The 21,173-nt window shown below is 46.3% G+C and overlaps 2 protein-coding genes across 4 annotated transcripts in view; both read left to right on the top strand.

Annotated features, from left to right (window-relative positions):
• The first annotated feature begins 2,799 nt into the window (after positions 1 to 2,799).
• CUNH11orf52 (chromosome unknown C11orf52 homolog) lies at positions 2,800 to 11,337 on the top strand. The gene is made up of 4 exons (XM_009967936.3): positions 2,800 to 2,930; positions 7,305 to 7,345; positions 8,140 to 8,186; positions 8,549 to 11,337. Exons 1-4 carry the CDS (start codon positions 2,899 to 2,901, stop codon positions 8,783 to 8,785), a joined length of 357 nt encoding a protein of 118 aa, XP_009966238.1. The 5' UTR covers positions 2,800 to 2,898; the 3' UTR covers positions 8,786 to 11,337.
• A 426-nt stretch (positions 11,338 to 11,763) lies between these two features.
• Positions 11,764 to 21,173, top strand: part of DIXDC1 (DIX domain containing 1) — a 44,935-nt gene continuing 35,525 nt past the window's right edge. For 2 of the 3 annotated variants that reach the window (XM_033005553.2, XM_033005551.2), the window contains exon 1: positions 16,939 to 17,177. In XM_033005553.2, the coding sequence (XP_032861444.1) occupies positions 17,118 to 17,177 (60 nt within the window). In that variant the 5' untranslated portion in view covers positions 16,939 to 17,117. Of the gene's footprint in view, positions 11,795 to 12,936; positions 13,058 to 16,938; positions 17,178 to 21,173 lie in introns of those variants that run through there. The other variant, XM_042800597.1, reaches the window with a different exon arrangement.

Raw genomic sequence — 21,173 nt, 5'->3', positions numbered from 1 at the left:
TTTACAACAGGCTTTGTCTAAGTCATTAATAATAATTCCAGAGATAATCCTGGGCTAGTGACTTTCAATCATCTGAAGCAGCTGCTTGTAAGGGCAGGAACAGCCCAGTCCTTAACTGCTCCCCTGTGTAGAAGCCTCTCTCTGTCTCTCAATGCATGCCATACCAGCCTCAAGCACTGCACCAGATAGATACTGGATCCCATACACTGCAGCACCCACCCAAATCCCAAGTCCCAGGAGGGCTGAGTTCCCGAGGCCATATCCTTTTGGTGAAGGCAGAGACCTGTGTCTGTGTGTGGGTATAGGCGTGGCCATAATTTTCTTAGTGGCCTGTCATAAAAGGATTCCTCATACTCACAGCTGCTTCAGAGCAGCAGCTATAAAAGGCTTTTCTTTGTCTCTGATCTGCCATCTTCTGTGCTGGTAAGAAGGATCGATGGTCCCCTCACTCGCTGCGGGCCTCCTGTCACTAGGGTAAACTGGACTGGGGATAGGGAGGATGGCTGATGTATGACCTGCAAGCTGGGCAGAGGGCGCCTGGCTGAAGGACTGCACATACACACATAATGCAGCCATGGCACATGCTAGAGAATGATATGCCATCTGACTCTGCAACACAAGGGCTGTGGGTTGCTGAAACAATGCGGGCTGAAAACAGCATGTGGACAGGCCTGGGACTGCACAGGGACTGGATTCCAAGATAAAAGTGCCTCAAACAGTTCAGAACTCGCTTTCCTTAATTTTTTAAAGACAATGCCAGGTTGCTGTGTGCCTGTACCACAACTATCACAGTGTGATCCCAGTCCCTCAGTGTCTGAGGTACCTTAACACTATTGCAACAGAAATGCACAGCATTAGTAGTCATTACACAGTTCTGTTCCCCCTCTGGCTTTTATTAGCCCTGTCTTTGCACTCCAACAAGTTCATTCCCTACTGCTGGGCACTTCCAGGCTCATCCTGTGCCAGTCGCACAGCTTGTTACCCAGACGATGTCCCTGAGTGCATGAAAACAGCTGTCCCAAGCAGTGATGCAGTGAGATGGACTGGCACTGCCTGGTGTCAGCCACCGGGCTGTTCGTCAGCACCCTGGCAGGCTTTGCACAAAATAGCCTGATCGGTTTGCTGAGCAGGAGCGCTGGAAGCCATGCTCTCTTTCATCCCTGCAGACACAGCCTAAGGAGAGAATGCAGAGTGGCAGCCAAATGCTCCCCAGGTCTGCTAATGTTTTTGCTGCCTTTCTGTTTCTCTGGTGGAGCTCAAACCAGCAGCTCCAGTATTTGTGAAAGGGGCTGATGGGAACAGGCTCCCAGCTTTTTTTTCCCCTTCTCCACAAAGCAACAAAGCTCAAGTTATCCCAGAAATCAAAACAGGCACTGGCTCACTAAATCAACAGTGTCTGTGGCAAAGCCAGAGACACACAGTTGGCAACTTCCCAATCAGAGACAATCTCCAGAGACCACCCAGTCTTCACAGGACTCTAAGAACATGGTCCAGCTGGGACCAGGATTGAATTCCATCTGCCTGCATAAATCCAGTCCTAAATTCTCCCTGAGGTGCTGTGGTGTAGGCTGAGCTGTGTAATTTCTCCAGCCACGTGCTGAGGAGCAGTTTTGGAGCAAGACTTAGACTCTGCAGGTCATAGTGACGCACATCCAGGATTCAGCTAAGAGAGCAGCTGTGCCCTGTGAGTCTTCCAAAACAGAACCCTTCTCTTCCTGCCACTTCTGGACAGGCACAAACTTTGATCTGCACCTGGCCAGATGATAAAGGATGCTGTGAACCCGTCTGAGAGCATAGGTGCAGCTGGAGTAGGGGACTAGGGCCAGTTCCTGAGATAGACATCCAGAAGGGTGAGTTAAAACTTATCCACTTGTCAGCATGTCCCATGAGGCATTCAGGCCTGCACAGAACTGGGGCTGGCTGGCAAATCAAAGCTGTGGAACACAATTTCTGCTCAAGGACTACATTAACATGGTATCTTTCAGTATTGAGTATCAGCTCTTTTAGAGCTGCCAGAGATCAGCAATCTGTTGTTCAGTCCAGGAATGACCAGCCACAGTCTGAAGGGCTCTCAACAGGAGTAGAGAGGTAAAATGCACATTAATGTTCCTGTTTGACATGCTGAGGAGTGAGCCTAATTGTTGTATTGCAGGTCCTTAATGATGAGAGCTCCTTCATGGAATTCTGTCGTTCTCAAAAGCACAAGTCTGTACACTTTCATCGAGGTAGCTTTAAAAAAAATGAATTCCCAGTAATGTCCCTGAGGTTTGACATGCCTTTCTGCCTGCAACAGAAGCAGCAGCCCTAAGGCTCATCTGAAAATAGACCTGCAAGCCTGCTCTCACCTTTGCTGGGGCATCACCTCCCTCCCAAGAAGAAACACTCTCTTTTCCAGATGATGCCAGCCCATGCCACACATTTTCTGACATCCTGCTTGAGATGCAATGATGAACAGCAGGAAGAGCACTGAGAGCTCTCACCCTGATGATCTTCCTTTTGTTCAGGAACATTTGAAGTCCCTCCTCCGTCCTCTTTTGCATCATTGCTGGCATCAGCAGGATGGAGCTGGTGGGAGAGAGGGATAGCAGAGGGACATCCACTGTACAAATCATAAAGCAGAATTTTAGCCCCAGGGCTAAAGCCTGGAGGCATGCTGCTACCTTGCCCTCTCTTCCCTGGGTAGTAAGAGGTGAGTGCAGGCCCTGGGGGCATGAAGAGCCTTGGGCAAGCCCTCCAGTAGATGGCATGCACGGGCCCAGCAAAGCGTCACTGCAGCGATGGAGAGAAATCTGACACTGCCAGACACTCCCTTGGAATAGCCAGGGGCCGAGCAGGAACCAGGAAATACAAGTTCTCCCTGTCCAGAAAACCCTCCTGCTTCATGGAAGAAGGAGCGACATGGGCAATCTCTGCAGCTGCGGGCGACCATGGTGAGTACAGCATCCGCCAGGTATGGGGATGGCAGGCAAAGTTCCGGGCAGCCTGAGCTGAAGTTTAGGTGGACTTTGCAAGCTTTGCCTCCTTGTGCTGGGTTTGCCTGGGCTCCTGCCTGGCTCTCAGCCCTGTACATGACCAGCTCACACAGAAACTGAGAGCAAGTGAGCAGGGGCACTGGGTCACTGCTGTGCAGGTGCTGGGGCGAGGACGGGAGGCTGGGGCAGCCCCTGCCTGCCAAAGGCAGGAGAGGGGGAAGCAAAGGGGCTTTGTTGTTCACATCTCTCAGCCCAGATAGGCTGTGGCACCTCCTGGGACTGGCAGCTTGGGTTCCCACAGCCATGCCAGCAGCTGAGAATAGCTCAGTTCTAGGAAGGATCTAGTTAAAATCTCTGTCCCTGTCCCAGTGGTCTCCAGCCAGGTAGACACTGTAAGGTGTCCCTTTGGCATACTGCAGGGAGGCGCACCTGGGGCAGTGCTGGCACTAAGGGCCTGTGGGTCAGCTACCCCATCTTGCTCTCAGTTCCTCCAGCCCCTCTCCCTGCCTGTGTCTGTCTGGGTTTTATTTGCGCTTGGGAAAACCTGGCCACATTTTTCAGATGATGTTGCTCTTTCTCCCTGGGAGGGAGGATGACAGTTTAATCCCTCCCAGCTCATGTTGTGCCCTGGACCTCCTGCTTACAGAAAAAGGGCACAGTGGAGCACCATTCGGTGCCAAGTGGAAATATTTTCAGCTCTGAGCATGGTACAAGGGGGAGAGGCATGACTATCAGATGAAGCTCTGAGGACATTCTCTACAACACTGCATTTGTTAACAGTATTGGGAATTCATTGGCGGTTTTTTCTACTAATTACAAGAGGCACGGCATCACCTAGTGGCTGAAGCAGAGAAGGAGGTTCAGTACACGGAGATCCTTCCAACCTGACCCCTGAGCTGGACGGCAGAGGAGTTTGGGATTTAGGAACAGAAGGTGTAGGTGGGAGGTGGAAGGCTGGTTCTTGACATGTCCCCCACCAAAAGTCTCATGAGGCACCCAGGGCATCAGCTTCATTATTACAGCAGAGAAGGGCCTGATCAAGGAATGCCTGGAGCACAGGCTGGTTTGCTTGAGCAGAGCTGGAGTTGCCAAGCACACTACTGATGCTGTGTGGCAGGGAGAGCCATGCCACATCACGGACTGGCAAAGCCAGAGACTCCGGAGTACAAACAACACCATTACGGCATATGCTGTGGTGGCACTTTCATGTCCAGACAGTGCCAGGCCATGCACAAACACTTCTGCCTCCAAAAGGAAGTATAAACTAGAATCTGAAGGTCATTCATCTACGCAGGGCTAGGCAGGAGAGCAGCTTTCTGTTCCATTTGGGGAACAACATGGTGGCAGGCTGGCTCCTCTGGGGCGATATCTGATTCTGCTACCCCAAGGCTACTGGACGAGAACTCCTGTGTCCCACAGGATTTTTTCCAGAGGCTGCATGGAAAGTAAGAAGCTGGGATGATATTTCTGCTGGTGGTGTCACTACTACCTTCTAGCAGATTCCTGCAGCAGAGGGCAAAGCTTTGGCCAAAGACCCTTTTGACCTCAGCACCCCTGTGGGACTCAAGCGCTAGCATCTGCTGCATAGACTGTGCAGCAAGGAGAAAGCAGAGCTCTCTCCCTAGGAGCATCATTCCCTGTCCTGCACATGGAAACGCATGGGTGAAGAAGTGCCTCATTCTCCCAGGCTGTCCCTGTGCTGCATGGGCTATTCAAACAGGCTCTGAGCAAGGAGAGAGAAAGGCAAGTGGGAATGTGCTGTTGGTAACATGGGCTTGGGACCACAATCAAGAGCAGACTGGTGCACTGAAGCACCACTGCAGAAGTTTGCATGATTCATATCTTTTCCTTGGTGGCAGAGAGAAAAAGAATGGTACTTAATTTTAGTTCAGGTATTTCCAAGCACCTATACTGCTTTTATTTCTGTATATTTTCTCAGCACCACAGCTCTGTCAGCAAAGAGGTGAGTTTCCTAAGTAAAGCTGAGACTTAAAAAAGGGCTCTGGGGAGGTAGGCACCCACCTTCTCCTGGATGGAAGATCCTTGTTATGATCACTACCAAAGAATGGGCCCTAAGAGAGATAGAGCAAAGAGCAAGAGACTGAGAAGGTTCCTGAAGTCTTTAAAGAAAAAACATTACAGCAAATTTATTAATAGAAGAAAGTTACTGAGGGAGGAAAGTGTGCCCTCAGGTATGGGTAATTCTGCAAGTATGGCCCTGTGGAGGGCAGGCCCCAGGTATTCTCACCACTTGGTTTAGCACTCAGGGTCTCCGCTGTGCATGGACAGCAAAAGATGCCAAAATTCAGGACCCACTGGGAAGCAGGCTTGTGTAATGCAGAAATCAGATTGGCAGTGACATGGGGAAAGGGGAAGAAGCAATATAGGAGCAGGGACATGTGTGCTGTCATGTAGAAGACAATGTGCTTTTCTCAGGCTGCAAGATAGTTACAACATGTTTGACCTGGTTTTGAGAGGAGAGGTTTGCCTTGCTCCTGTTTCCCTTGCCACATCCATTCTAATTACCGCAGATCTGAGGATGGGAGGTGCCAGCTCCTGCCTGTCTGTGATTAGCCTGCAGACAGCCTTAGAATAGCTGCAGCCTACACACTGGCTGCTACTGCTCTCTCTACAAAGGAAGGCAACAAAAACAATCAAGAGCAGCTTGGAAAGCTGATACTGTAACCTACGCCCCAGAAAAGAGGATAGGGACCCTGCTGATTTTGCTTCAAATGGTGCTATTTTAATTATATTGCATGACCTGCCTGAATGCTGTAAAGAAGCAAAGTGCTCTAGCACACAAGCCTTGGCAAAGAGGGCCCTGGAGACGCCACAAGCTCATATAGTGGAGGAGGAAGCTGCAAGAGCCAAGTGAGAACCACCACAAGACAATGCAATGCTGCCTTGACCTAGGCTCCTAACTCCTGGGGGCAGCTCCCCCAATTTTGTCTGTCAAAGACTAGAGGTGCCTGTGGGGCAGCACACAACAGAGACATAAGAAGCAGTGTTGGATCCTTTTGCAAAGGTACATGGCCACCCTGCCTTCCCCACAGCTGCCTTCGACTTCCCAAGTCTAGCAAGTCTGGTTAATCATTAGTGACCATTTTGAAGGTCTCCCAAGTTCTTTGCCCTCATTCATGGTATTTTTGTTTTGTTATTAGAGTGCCAAAGGCATTAGTGCACACACTGTCCTGCTCACCCGTCCAGTGAAACCGCCTCTAAAAACCAGCATAGGCAGAGCTCTGCCTCAGGCACTGCATTGTTCCCACCCGTGGCAGGACTGTCTGGCAAATGCACAATATGTGGTCCATAAAATGTTTCTTGGGAACCATCTGGTAACTCTGCAGCCCCATTAAAAGCGCTAGCTGCCCACTGTCAGCTGCTGCCTGTGGTGCAGCAGAGACACAGACCCATGTGAGACTCTCAGCTGCACGCTGTGTTGGTCAGTGGTGAGCACCAGACAGACACACATACGCAGGAGGAGCCATACAAGGGCTGGCACCTGCTCTCCTCTGGCCTTCCAAGCCTGATGCAATGGCAACATTTCCTTCATGCATCTAGCCCAGAATGTGACACGTGTCTGCTCTGCCACACAGCCTGCACTCCCCTGCCAGTACCAGCCTGTGGGAGCTCAGCTCCTGGCTCTGTTGTTACAGCTGGAATGAATTTGGCTCCTGTTCATTCCATGGCTGGAACATAGCTGTATTTGGCCTGTCTCTTTCCGGTCACACAGGTACAGATGAGATTAGGGTTTGGCTTGGCTTATATTAAGTGCATAGCTTGTTTGGTTTGGTTGCATTTTAAGTGAAAAACTGAGAACAGGAAAAACTCTTTGAAACATTAAATTAGCACAAAGTCTATGCAGAGCTGCTCCTTGGGCAAGAGGGCCAAAGTGCAGAATATGGGACTATCAGAGCTTCTCACCCTAAGAGAAGAGTTTCATGTCAATTGAGATGCATCCTACATCTTTGATCATACAGCTATGGAAATGCAGTTGCAAAACTACAGTGAAATCTATTCTCATTCACTCTAATGCGTACGCATATTGGATGGCCAGGCAGGGCTGAAAGGCAAGGAGACTGGGGGCTGTCTGTGGGGTATCATAGGTATGCCACAGAAGAAAGAAACACATCTCCTCATCTCCCCTTTGGACCTTCTCCCTTGCAAGAGTCACGCGGGTTCTGCCTTGTCTCAGTAGCTCTTCTCTGAGGCACTTATTGGGCCTTTCTCATTACCCACAGATGTGGTACCCTGGGGTGGTGCATTTGGGTTTGCATGTTGTGAGAGCAGAGGCTGGGGCTTCTCAGGGCTGACATCTTTCTCTGATTTCAGGAACTGTTCTTCACCTTTTAAGAAAAAGAAAGAAAAGCAAGGTAAGGATTTGTGAAAATGCTTTAGAGGACAAGAAGTGGTGGAGTGACTGAACCCCTGGTTAGCTGACATTAGTACTGACTGTGAATTGGATCCCTATCCTTGAGGTTGAGGTCCCCTCCCATATTCTTTTGTACCTAAACTGCCTCAAGAGAAGCTTAGTAGAAGCAAGAGGCAATATTTATTTAAAACTTAAAGCAAGGGGTGTGATGTGCCATGGGACTTGGCAAGAGGGAGGGAAGGGACTTCAGCAGTATCTTTAAAATACCAAAGTCTCACATCAAAACACATACGAGTACTCTCAAGTGGCAGCACAGCAGAAGCTGCATCAAACTCCTGGAAGAGCTGCAAACATGCGTCTGACATCAGTCCTCTAGAATAAAGTGCATTCCCTAAGTAGCCCAGTTGTGTCCTGTAGCCTTTGGACCGTGCTGGACAAAATATGTTTGCCAGGCAGCAAAGGAAATGACAAAGTTAAAACTGGATGTGACTTCTCCAAAGGCCTGACAAAGAAGTTCTCTGTGCTGGGTCTGTCCTCCTAGGTTCTGCCAAGAACATTGCGGTCCATAGCATGTTGTCATCCTAGGAAACCTTATTTTTTCCAAAGAAACAAGCCCATGCTTTCTTCTTGGAGGCGGGCCTCAGAGACAGTACTAGAGTTGAGGGTGTCAGATGAGGTGGAAATTTGATTTGCGTTCAGTGGGGAGAGCCCATGGACCAGACGCTGCATTTCTGCATTCAAAGGTGGAACAATAAACAGTTGTATTAACCTGATCTGCTGGTGTTTCTTTTTCAGGAACTAATGTCAGACATGAGAGCCAACAGCATCAGCTTGGCAGGAAGGTAAACAGCTTCCTGGAGTTGTTTTCCTAACTGTATATTGAGAAGACAGAGCTGACCACTACTTCCTAGGCTAGATGGGTTGGGAGGACATGGGGCAGCTTATTCAGAGCCATGAATCATCTCATCCCATATAGGCTTTAATGGCTCTGGGAACAATGTGCCTTGCTGCACAGTGATGCAGGCGCATTTTTTTTCCCTAAAGTGCAGTGGAAGCAGTAGGATGAAATCTCTCTCTGAGCCTGAGGTGTCAAAGGGCTGGATGGTCCTGGGGTCAGCGTGCAGGGCATCTCTGCCTGGTCTGGGGAAGGCATGTGTAGCAGCATCCCAGGGAGCTGACCTTCCAGAACTCTTTCTCCCCAAAGGTTCCAACATATGAAGATGTCCCGGAATTTCCTGTCTATGCCACTGTGAGTAAACCCAAGAGCATGAAGCAGGATGACAGCATTCATTACGCAGACATCCAAGTGTTCACCAAAGTCCGGGAGCGCTCTGCAGCAGAGGTGAAGAACTTACAAATGCAGAATGCCACAGAGTATGCCACCCTTAACTTCCCCCGGCCCAGGCTGAAATACGACAGTAAGAATGGGACCCTGGTATAAAAAGCCTGTTGGTCCCCTCTTCTTTCAGTAGCAAAAGGATTTCACAGACTTAAGATGCTGTAGAGGCAAGCTAACCTCATGGACACATCGTCTCCCTGAAAGTGCAGAGAGGCTGTGTCTTCCACCTGCATTTCTCTTTGGAGGACACAGACATATTTATTCTCACATGATGAGTAGTTTCCTACCTGATTCTGCTGAAAAAAAACACCTCTTCCCCTTGGATGAGTTGCCTCTGAAGTTGGCAACTAATTTCTTCTCAGAAGTGTGAGAAGACAGAGCTGTTCCTTGGCTGATGAAGGCTAAAACCACAGCTCAGAGCTGCAGTGAGAAAGTTCTGCTATGACACAGGACCATTTGCATGCTGCTCTGTAGATGGATTTGGAAACATGGCATACAGGATTTGATAGTGGAACAAGGGAGATGTTCCCACAGGATTTTATGTCAAGAAACTTCTGCAATGTGCAGAATGACATGTGGATGATACTGTGAAGAAATGGCATGAAGCCTTTAACAGTATCTACTGCAATATCTTCCTCCAACACCTGCCAGTGTAACTGCAGTCACGCACTATGTGCGTCCCCTTTTCTCAAAAGGCAGTATTCTATAACCATGCACAGCACACTAAAACCAAGGCCAGAAATGCAGAATTAACGGAGAAGTACAGAACAACTTCTTTCACTGAAGGGCTGTACAGATATGCATCCTTACCCCAACATGCACAGAAGTGAGCAGCGAGCTCTTGGCTCTGACTGTAAACAAAACAAGGAAAATTCTCAATTTAACTGCAAAGCAGCCATTTAAAAGCCACTGCCTATATTTAGGGCAGTTTTACAGTCCTTAGAGTACAGCAGCTGTCTGCATGCCTGAGGGAATGAATCCTGGTCAACTTTAGAGAGGGCTTTGGACCTTTCCTCCATTTTTTCTCATTTTGTACTGTCAGCTTTAGTTATAAAACCCAGTAATATAGAGCGCACACCATGTGCTGTTTTCTGCTAACCCCCCCAGACACACCTTTGAGAGTTTATTTATGGATTTATAATAGTGTTAGTAATGCAGTAAAGCAATTATCCAAAAGGCTTCTGCCACTGGACTGAACTTGGCAGTTGCAGCATTGGCAGTTGAACAGGGCTCCCAAGAAGTATCTTCAGGCACTAAATCAATGCTTGGCACATTCTGTTCCTAAATAATGGTCTGCATAGCTAAATGCAGATCGTGGGACAACCTGTTTATTGTCAGTGTTTAAAAATGGACATCCTGGTACATTTTATAAGCATACAAAATTTTGCATATTATGGTTCAACTAAATGTAAGAAGCATGGAGGAGTTCCTGCTCGTTACAAATAATAAAGCTGGTATGGGCAGTGTTTGATAAAATGGAAGTGTTTTGAGGACCAATCCAACATTTTCTCTACTTTTTGCCCATGTTATCCAGTAGACCTCAGCAGGGCTACTGTAAGGCCAGAGTAACGTTTGCAGGAGAAGGCCCCTTTTTTATAATGGATACAGTATATTTTTCTACCTGAAAAGGGGTTTTTTGCCTATGCTATCCAGCTGGCCTCAGTGGGGCTGTTGTAGGGTTTGCAATAGAAGGCCCTTCATTTATAATAGGTACATAATTATGTTATTGGAAGGGCTGGTCCTTTTGAGTGCCAAGGATTCCTCTTTCTGCTCTTCCAAGTTCCTTTCTGTACTTCATGCCCAGCACGAAAACATGTCCTTTGACTGAGGAGGATTGAATGGGCACGGGATTTACTTACAAGAGTGTGTTAGGGAGTCACGGGACATTCCAGCACTCAGTTTGGCTGCCAGATCTGGTTCATGCTGAGCAGCAGTTATGTACCTCCTTGCACTGAATTGCTGGTACAAGAACTAGAAAAGAACTACTCAAGCTCCTTGCATCATAGGAAGAAAATGGATTTTTTAGAAACATTATTAAATATGAACTATAGTTCAGGAGATGGGGGGTTTTCTAGAAGGTGCAGATTCCAATAGGTCATTTTTAAAAACAGTTTCAGTGAAAACAGCCCATTATTGCAGTGGCATGCACATTCTGTGGTACTGAAGTTTTTCCTCACCCAACAGGAGAGCTGGGGCTGCAGACAGCTAGCTGCACAGCCACAAAGGTCAAGCTCCTGGGCCCAGAGTGGTGTAAATTTGCACATCCATCAAGTTAAACCAGTTTTGCCATGGACATAAGTAGGACTGGGTTTGGCTCTGAAGAACTTGCTTTGACTCAGTCAGGTCACTTAGTTCTGTTGACCCGTGGATCAGCCCTTTTGTATTCTGAACAAATGGGAGCTACGGTAGAAACTATGTTTTAATGAGTGCCTCAGCGCCTGGGAGTTCCAGCTTCCATCCCTAGCTAGTACTTGGTGGTGTTTCTGAAGTACAGCGTATCTTAATCGAATGCTTTGCAGAGGAACAGTAGTACAGCCATTTTGTCTGTTTACCAGGCATTGACTAGGTAAAATGTGAAAGCCACATGTTCTGCAATAAGGATCTTTCTAAAGGACTTGATTTTGCACTGAATATTAAAAGCTTCCAATGGTGTATCTCCTGTGTTTCCCCAGGTTGTTATGTTTAGGTGTTAAATGAGTGCTAAGGTATCAAATGTTCCTTGAACATTAAGGATGTACTTTTTTTGTTTTAATTAAGAAATTTGCACTTTTTGGGGAGGCCTTTGCCCGCTGGCTGCGCTTGGGCCCTGGGACGCAGACGCAGGCCCGGGTGACGGCCTGCAGAGCCGGGGCCTGGAGGCCACCCAGCCGGAGGGTTCCTCACCCTTCTCCGGCCCGATGTGGGGGTACACACCACCGGACAAACACGCCAGAGGAGAGCGACCAGCAGACTCCGAGCGCCAGCTCCCCGGGCCCGCAGTCGCGGCCCTCCCCTCCGGCGGCTGCCGGCGGGCCCAGCCCGGCCGGGCGGAGCCTGCGCGGGGCCGCTCCGTCCCGCCCCCGTCCCCATGGTGAGCGGCGACGCGCCGCGGCCGGGCCTGAGTGGGCGCAGGTAGGGCTGCAGGGCGCGGGGCCGTGGTGGGGCGGGCCCGGCACCCCACTCCACGCGGGCCCTGGCGTTCCCTGTGCCACCCCCTCCCTCGGGGCTCCTCAGCCCCCGGCACCGTCTGGCTCCGGGGGATCCCGATACCCCAGTGCCCCACCGCGGGCCTGCCATTGCCCATAGCTGGTCTCCCCCAACCGGCCCTGCTCCTGGGGGTCCCCAGGCTCCGATCGCCCCGGGCCGACCCCGCTTCCAGAGACACCTGGGGCCGCACAGCCACCCCAAGGCCTCTGATCCTTAACCCCACACCTCATGGCCTTCCTGCTCACTCGCTCTCTGTGCCGCTTTACCAAACCGGCTCTGAAATACCTCCACCCTGAGCAGATGCAGCAAATCACCTTGGGTCTGCCTCTGCTACCTGTCCTGTCCTACTCCTGACCTTTGGTCCCTAGAGATGTACCGGGATGACGAAACCAAGATAATAGTGACCATCTGCCTCAGGGCTACACTCCTGCCCACCTTTAAATGATTATTAAACCCAGCGATTCCTACTGTCTTTCAGTGTTTCTCAAGGAGTCTTACCACTATCCGTTCTGTTAACTCTTTCAAACTCCCCCACCTTTCCTTTCACCAGACTTCACTCCAGACTTCTAAAGGAAGACCAAGCAAAGAAAATATGGATTGCCAGAGAATTCCTAAATATAAATGTCTGTATGTGGAATTGTTCCCTAAAATTACTTGTGAATCTTGTTGTCTGGGCTAAATGCACTGAATCAAGTAATACCCTGAATATTTGACACTAGGGACAAGTACAGTTTTGGCTGGCATATTTGACTTCTGTTGAATTTGGATTGCCCCTCAACAAATTGGAAGATATAATTAGATCCTATGCACAGTGTAAGCCATTGTAATCAGGAATCTTTTTTACATGTGGGGAATTCTGTCCACCAGACATACTTTATATGTGGAAGAAAATACAAAATTTGTAAATTGCCCTAAGACTGTAGCCCTTAGATATATTTTCTGCAGGCAATGAAAGAAGGTGGCAACTTTCCTCATTTGTTTCATATTCAGATATTTTGTTGGTAAGTCTGTTCTCCCTCTCAGAAAATCATTTCCATTGTATTTAGTACGTTTGCTTCTCCCCTCAGGCTTCAAGGGGAAAGGTGTGCTGGTACATTCTGCTTGGCCCTGAGCTAAGCTGTGGCATCCAGCATGGGAACTCTGATGGACATGGTGCCCCGACACACATCACAGCCTGCTGCAACCTCTGTGAGTTTCCAGGAGTCCTTTTTGTGTCTGACCTCTGTTTTGGATGCTTGATGGGGAAGTTGGGAGGGGACACACAATGACACAAAGGCATTAGTTGCATTAAACAGCTCTTTTTGCTATTACTGCAGTCATGGCCTCACAAGCCTCATAGCCTTTGTTTCCGAATCAGCCTCACTTGCTTTTATTTCCCCAACAAAAAATTTATTAGCAAGAGCTGAACTGTGGCCATTGATCTTTCTCTCTTTCTCAAGAGCTGATAAGAGAAACAATCAGAGAATGTTGATAAAGTGCTTAAAACCCTTGGACAGAAGTCTTGAAGGAAGGCTTATGTGTTGATACTGGTGATGCTGCTGTGACACCACAGTCTCATCACAACAGGAAATGGAGCAGTAATAGGGCTTTGTCATGCACCTTGTTCAAAACAACAGGGGCAAGTACAAGGGTTAGGGTTATGCTGAAGCTGGCCAGGAGAGGGCAATGCCACCAACAAAACTGCCATCCTACATGTTTGTTTTGAAGGTCACTCACACCAGGAACTGTTGATGTGGACATCTTTTGATATCATTGCCCCGTGCCCTTCAGTTTGGAATAACCTTCAGAGAGAGTTATGAAGCATTAGTTTTAATGAGAGGCAGTTTTGTTTGCTTCTTGCAAAAAGAACATTCAAAAGCATCTATTATGATGTTATAAAACTGATAACGTATGATTCCTGCTACAAGAAGCTTGAAATTTAAGAGTGAAACACAAAGATGGGAAAACTAGTGTTTAATTTTTAAAAGGTATTTTCAGCACACACATATACCCAAGATGCATTTGTATTACCACAATAAACAGAAACCTAGCTCAGCATGCTCTGCCTCTCAGTCTAGCCATCAGAAATGGCCTAGTTTCTATACTCTGACATTCACATTGTCACAGTGAGGTAGTTCTTTTTCAAAGATAAGAAACCCTATGTAAAGCAAATCTTTGGTGACAAAATCTCTGATGGTAAACATACCACAAACAAGTCTCTACCTGAACCTGGCACGTACAATGAGAAGACTGCCTATTTCTGTGTTCGTGTTCTAGTAGGTATAATCTCTGTTAACACAGATATGGGACTGAAAGTGACCACCTGAAATTCAGACCTCAGTCCCAGCTTTTCTTGGTTGATCTAAAAAGGCAGGCAGGATATGGTTTCTGGCTTGAATAGTCTCTTCAATCCAAACCAATGTCTTCAGAGTTCCCCCAGTATCTTCAGCTGAGATAGTATTTCTGCATTTCTCAGGGATGGCACTACTATACTATGGGTGACATGTCTAGCTTTAGGTCCTCTGATTTGTGCAGGAAATAGGTGTACTGGGAGTACGGGTGAGAGAAATGCTTCTTGGTACTAATAACTACATGGGGTTTTTTGTCATTCACTGTATTTGATTGGCATAAGAGAAATTGCCCTTCTCAAAATCCCATTTGACTATTTTATCTGTTATACATATATAGATCCATCACTATGTTTCTGAAGGGAAGTGCAGGACTCGATGTGTGGTTTATATTCAAAGCCAGCTGCTCAAACCATCTGGCTGACAGCCCCCTCACCATCACACTGTGTAATATGTCCTGCTATGCAATGGCTTGGGGAGCACACTGTGATTGAAGGATTGATATGACTGCTAAGTTGTAACTGGGAGTGGTGCCACAGAGAGTTTATACATAGACCTTGAAACTGGTTTGAGTTTAGATGATCACATAGCTGTGTCCCACTTCTGAACAAAGCCAGTGTGCATCCTTGACAAACTAGAGATGCCTGTCAAGATTTAACATAAAATCTATATGGACAAATGCAGGTTGCACTGCAAGCAGTGACTTGATGGCAGTCTCTGTATCCTGCTGTTGCCCAAATGTGTTGTAGTCCTTACAGGAAGAAGCACAAGTGTTAGAAGTGCTTCACTGTTGCCTATCAGTAATGCAACAGGACAGCTACTGAATGCCACTGAGGTGGACCATGATAAACAAACTGGTGTTCTCTGTGTATCGTCTTATCAAGTTTACATTTAAATCCTCTTTGTGCTTTGCATTTTTGTGCTGTTTGAACAGACTATCTCTTTATTCTTATTTTTATTAATTTTTTTAATCCTGTAAATTTGGGTTATGTCTCCAGTGTAAAGCCTGTGGCTAGGGACTGCCTGCCTTTGGCTTCTCTGCTCCTCAAAGAACAAGGGTAAATATCTAGAGCTTGCAGAGATTCTGAGCATAAAATACTTAATCTGCTATCAAATTCATCAAACAAATTATAAAAACAATCAGAGAAGACCTAACAGCCATCTGCAACCTCTCTGTGCATTCAGAGTGCATTTGATTTTACTTCAGTACATCTAGAATTAATTCTTTTTTTTGTTCCAGAAATTGAAGTGGTATAGGGAAGAGATGACCTCAGCATCCTTACCTGTTAATACTGGAAGTCTTCTATGAATGTATTTTTACTATGTAGCACTGAAAACCAGATAATAAATATAACATTTATTTGAGATTATTAGTCAAGAATAGCATTATAAAGTCCACAGAAGACACTCAGAGTGTGTTTTGTGGTTAGTGGGTTTTGGGTTTTTTAAAAATTACATCACTTGCTCTCTAGTAGGAAAACAACTTATTCAGTTTTTCTATTAAATTTTATTGAAATTACAGAGGCATAAGCTACTTGGTTGAATTACCAAAAAATAGGGATAAATATTTATTGCTATTTAATGGCATTTTGAGTCTCAGAAGTAAACTGGATCAAGGTACCAACTACTAGTATTTCCAGCTTACAAGACTTTGTGCAAAGCCTCACAATAATTTGTTGTTTTGCTTAACAGATGTGATATCACAATAAATGAAAACATAAAAATCTCAATTGCCACTGAATTATGAAAAGGACGGAAGGCAAACATGAATAAATAATTTAAAACTTATGTCATAAAGGTGTGGGAGCTGACTCCTTTTTGAATGACTTGGGCTGGTCATAGAGGGAAATTACCTGTTGCTTGTCTTTCTGTATTTTAGATGCTTATGTGACAGGGTAAAATGGTAAAATTACATAATTGCTTTTTCTACCAGGTGCTTCAATACTTAGGCAGAAAAACATGTTTGTTTTGAAATGTGTCTCTCACTTAGAAAAGCTTGGCCAGATATTTTGAAATCTGAAGGCAGAGTCTGGTATCAGTGGGCAGTATTTGCAGTGTTGCTCTGTGGACCAGCAGCCAGAGGTCCTGACAGAAGGGGTCTTCATCCATTCTGAGAAGTTTTTCTTTTTTTTTTTTCCTCGCCATTTCCTGTAAGGTGAGATGAAGTTTGAGAGATAGCCTGGAGATATTTGATACTTGTTTCTCAAAGAAATGAAGTTACTGATTTAGAAAATTTGCTGAGGACTGTATTTAATCCTAGTTCGAAAGTTTTCTGTCTTTTTTCTTCTTTTGACGTCACTGCCAGGGCAGCTAGAGCAGAGCTGAATACTGTGCAAATGTTACTAGCTATGTTGTGGCCTGGTTTGCTGCTTCCTGTCTCTACCAGGTTGCTGACAATGCTGGTGTTTCTTTGAGACTGCAGAACAATTGCTGAGTTAAAGTTGGCAGCTCTTACACTCTTTCGTTTGGCTTTTCTAGCTAAGCAAGGTATCTGCTATTTGCTGTTATTTGACTTTCCCCCTGCCCCCACGCCATACAGGGCTTGCTGTGTTTGGTGGGTTTGAAAATCTCTTTTACGCAGCAGGTTTTGTGTGAGAACGACTGCTGGAAATAGGTTTCAGATGTTTCCCCAACTCAGTCCTGGGCCTGTATCTTGTAAGCTGAAGCGTTTCTATAGGAACCGTATGACATCTCTCCCGCTACTCCCCCAGCAGCTCCCTCTCGAGCATGCTCAGTGCAAGCCTTGACTTTGGCTCAACTATCTGTGTGCAGTAACGGGCTGCACATATGGGACTATGAATGTGGTTCCTGATGAGCTCCAACTCTTTGTCTTTGGGAGGAGGAGGAAGACGACGTGCCCAGAGCTGGAGGATCTGCCCTGTGTCCTCTGAGACCCTCGCCCATCGGTGGGCTCGTGGAGAATGCTCACTTGTTTGGCCAGGGGGAATTTACTGGATATTCTTCAGGAGGGCTTCACAGAGGTAAATGCATGTCCCAAGTCTCCCACAGACCTTTCCGGGGCAAGGCAGCATGCTTTTGTGCAGCATCTCTCAGGAACTGTTTTGTTTCCCACTGCTTTGAGTGCTTTGAGGAACAGAGAAGCAGAAAAATAAGCAAGATTTCAGGGTGGGAGAGCTGCTTACTAACAGAAGGGCATACTAGGTGGAAGCTCAGCCAGGGGTCTGCAAATCAGCAATAGTTTTTTGAAGAATCTGTGGATGGTTTACAGCTGGTGGTTTTAGCTTGGAGTTTTTATTCTCTTCGCAGCGCTTTAGTATTGTGCCAGCAAATAATACAAACTGCAGCAAGGTTATGGAGCACAGTTTATTTTCTAGAATTAACTCCTCTTCTGATTATATGAATTCTCTATGTCTGAAGGCTATTGGAAAGCCTGTAAATCTGCTCTGTGGACACACATTTATTGGGAGAGGCTGGCAAAGAACAGGCTGGCTGTCTTTTTTTTCCCCATCTTATTCTGTAGGTTGAATCTCTAGGGGACTGAAATCCATCTTGGTCAGGAAAATACAATTTGAAAAGTGTGCTTTATTTGCTTATTTTGCTGTTATGGAGACTAATAAGTCATAAAATAAGGAGTGCAAAGTACTAAGAAATTCCAGAGATGGGAATCCTGTAACAGCATGGGGAGTGCAAATTGCTGTTGGCTTCCCTCTTTAGGGTGCACAAAAAATTAGTTCCGTCTGTGTACTCAGTACAAAATTCCAGGGCAGCCACTGGCCTGGATGTGCATCATGCAGACCATGCTGGAACATGATTTCCTGTCTGTAAGCTGAAAAGGAAGGAAAATTGTGGGTGCTTGTGGTGAAACCAAATTGTGGCTGCTATTTGCTTTCTCACCTGGTAGCAGGGATAGTCTCTTGGTGTGTTTTATTCTTTCTTAGAACACGTAGCTTATTTTTGTTGTTTAGTGGTTCCTCATCTGTGCAAAACTCAGGCCCCACCTGACTGTTCCGCCCCCATACTCCATTCTTCACGGAAAATTAACATCACCCCTGGGCTTAACAGCACCAGTCATCATGGGGAAAACAAACTGGGTATGAAACTTGAGCCTCACAGCTTCACGCAAGCCACAGTTCTCCTTTGATTGCTCTGTGTAACTGTGTAAATACTACCTCCTCTCCTCCACAGAGTATCTCAGTCTCATTTTTAGCTAGCAAAGGTACTACTTTAGCTCAAGCTTACACTTCTGTGCTCGAGGGCTGCAGATCCTTCTCTGTCATAAGTTAATAGTAAGCTTTATATTAATATATAATTAATAACAGGAGCAAAGAACAATTTTACATTCAGTGCTAGCCCCACCTTGGCTGTCTGGTTTTACCCACTGACTGCTCAGCTGTGGGAAAAAAGTCCCTCTCCCACCATAAAAACATTCACTCTTGTCTCCCACTTGGCATATATCTGCCACATCACACTCTTCACATTATAACAAAAGTAAAATTAAAATCAATTTTGCAAGTGCAGAATTTATGGTATAGTGAGGTTAAGTGACTTGCCAAGGACATGCATTACCTCACATACACAGTTGGAAGTGAGCGAGAAACCCTGTAATTCTGTGCCTTCTGTTTTGATCCACCAACTGTACTTCCACCCCTATCTCTTTGTACCTCAGCAGCTTCTTTATACAAGTCCCTGAATAGGAGTTTCCCAAGGTGTCTGATCCCAACAAAGGCCTCTGATGTTAGAAGGCTGGGAGTGAGTGGCTACTAAATCTAATGTTTGGGTGTAAAACCAGATTCAAGATAAAAAGTCAGACTTAATTTTACACAAGCAGTGAACTGGAGTATTGCAGGAATTGCCTTGCTGATTCAGTGTCTGTTCTTTTCATAGAGCATCTTTTCTGGAGAGGTAGCTTTTTAGGTGACTAGATACCTTGAAATGCAAGGATGTGCTTTCCAAATCTGTGCATTAACATACACAAGAAAGTTGCTATCAACCTCCTAGGTGTATGTGTAGATCTCGGGTGCAACCCTACCCGTGCTTGAGACCTTGAGGCCAGGTATAGCTCCAGTTTCTCTAGGGATATTGATTGTGTGTCTCTATCTTGCAATAATCCATGCCTGGGAAGTTACCCAACACAGCCAAGATGCTACAGACAAGTTTATTTTATTCCTTCGCATTCTTTTCCCTCTCTGTCTATCCTGCTGTCCGAGAGCCACCCCATAAGCCTCATTATCTCATGAGTAGGGATGGAGAATGCAGCATAGTTGTCCTATCTGCAGCTAATGCCTGTTCTGCTTCACAGATCATGTTAGATTGGTGCTTTCTCCACGATGAACATAATGACAGATTGCTAAAGGGGCCCAGTAAATTGCAAGTTCAGGACAGTATTTCCCTTCCCTTTGAGAGTCCCTGGACAAAATTGTTGTGGACAGTGTCACTAATGTCATTAACGGACTATGCTACCTTGAAGGTGTTTCCCTGCTGTTTACTGAGACTTACCCTGTTCTGAGGCAGCTAAATCAATCCCACAGCTGGATGGTGGCATGGGAATGTATAGCTGCTAAAAGCAGCAGTTTATAATTCAAGGAAACCATAGAGGGCAGGGTCTCCTCTATGGTGACTCTGTGCTTGTGGTCTCAGCTTGTTCTGTCTCCTTGAGGAAATGCAGTTTACTTGAGACAGTGCTCACACTTCTTTCAGTTTTTTTAAAACAGGTGGGACACACAGGAATGTGTCAGAAATGGGCCTGACAGTTCCAAGACATTAATGTGTCTGTATTTCAACAATAGTATACCTTCTCTTTTTCAAGTTGGAAGATCATTTCCTCTGGCAATCTTAATTATGTCGTTGCTTGTGTGCAATGAGTCATTTGAAATAGCTATTTTTTTCCCTCTGAGATTACGTTGAACAACAGGCCTGAGATTGGCTCCTCTCCAGAGAGTGAAATGGCAGAAAGAGCCCAAGCAGAGGTTGATTTCAAATCAGGGTCTGCCAACAGCAGCAAAGTGAAATACAAAGTTACCACATAAGGCTCTGTCTACATGGGGAAATACCTACACATTTTGCTGTGTGAGAACTGCTACTCCCTAGCAGCATGCATGCGGGAAGTGGTGCAGTGCAGGTTCTCTGTGTTCTCTCCCTAGTAGGCTCATTGTCTGCCCCCTCACCACGTGCTTCATGTAATATTTTACCTTGACTAGTAGGTTCTTAGCTGAGTTGCAACTGCAGGAGGCATTTCCTGTATTTGCCACACATACAGTCTCTCTCCCTCACTCTTCAAGGTTTGCAGTATCTGTTGGTGGGCTCGAGCTGATTGGATGGAATCCTGCCTGTGAGATCTGAATCTTTACTATGGGAAATAACCTGGGTTTGATTTTGGTTTGCTTTTCTGGTTGAAGTAATTTTCTGGCAGTATAGACTTGCTGCTGTCTTGTTCTGGCAGCCATTCTGTTCCCCATGGTGTATCATGCATGATCTGTGATAAAAATGTCTCTGCTACTGTGATCTTAGCAGAAGAAACTTGCACTCACCCTCTCCTTGCAATGAGTGCTATTTATAGCTAATAGAATTCACTGTGAAGAGAGCTGTTTTGATTCCTATCTCCCTTGTCCATTAGGACTAGCTCGTAACTAAATGCTTCCTGTAGTACCAAATCCCTCAGAGCCTGGATTTCCCTAAATACATGAAGCTCTTTAGAGATGCTGCTGTTTTCCACATAGTAGGGCCAAGTCGCATTTCACATCAGCTTTGTTTTGGTATGAGTCCACTAGTATTTTCCATCCACTCTACATTGATAAAGCCACGGGATGGTCAGACACACTTTTTTAGAGCTTGGCCAGAGTGAGAAAGGCTGGGATCTGAAGAACCACCTGAACTTTGCTAGGTTGCCTCTCCGGTCTGCAAGAGACTGGGCATCTGCTGCATTGTAATTCTGCTAAGCCTCAAGTACAGACATAAGAAGACAGAGCTGGGTCTTCCCACACCTGGATTTACATGGACATGTACTTTAGCACACAACT

This window comes from Tyto alba, unplaced genomic scaffold, assembly GCF_018691265.1.
Source record: "Tyto alba isolate M040663 unplaced genomic scaffold, T.alba_DEE_v4.0 Super-Scaffold_32, whole genome shotgun sequence".
NCBI lineage: Eukaryota > Metazoa > Chordata > Aves > Strigiformes > Tytonidae > Tyto > Tyto alba.
Note: the sequence above shows the minus strand (reverse complement) of the source record. Positions and strands in the feature narration are given on the sequence as shown.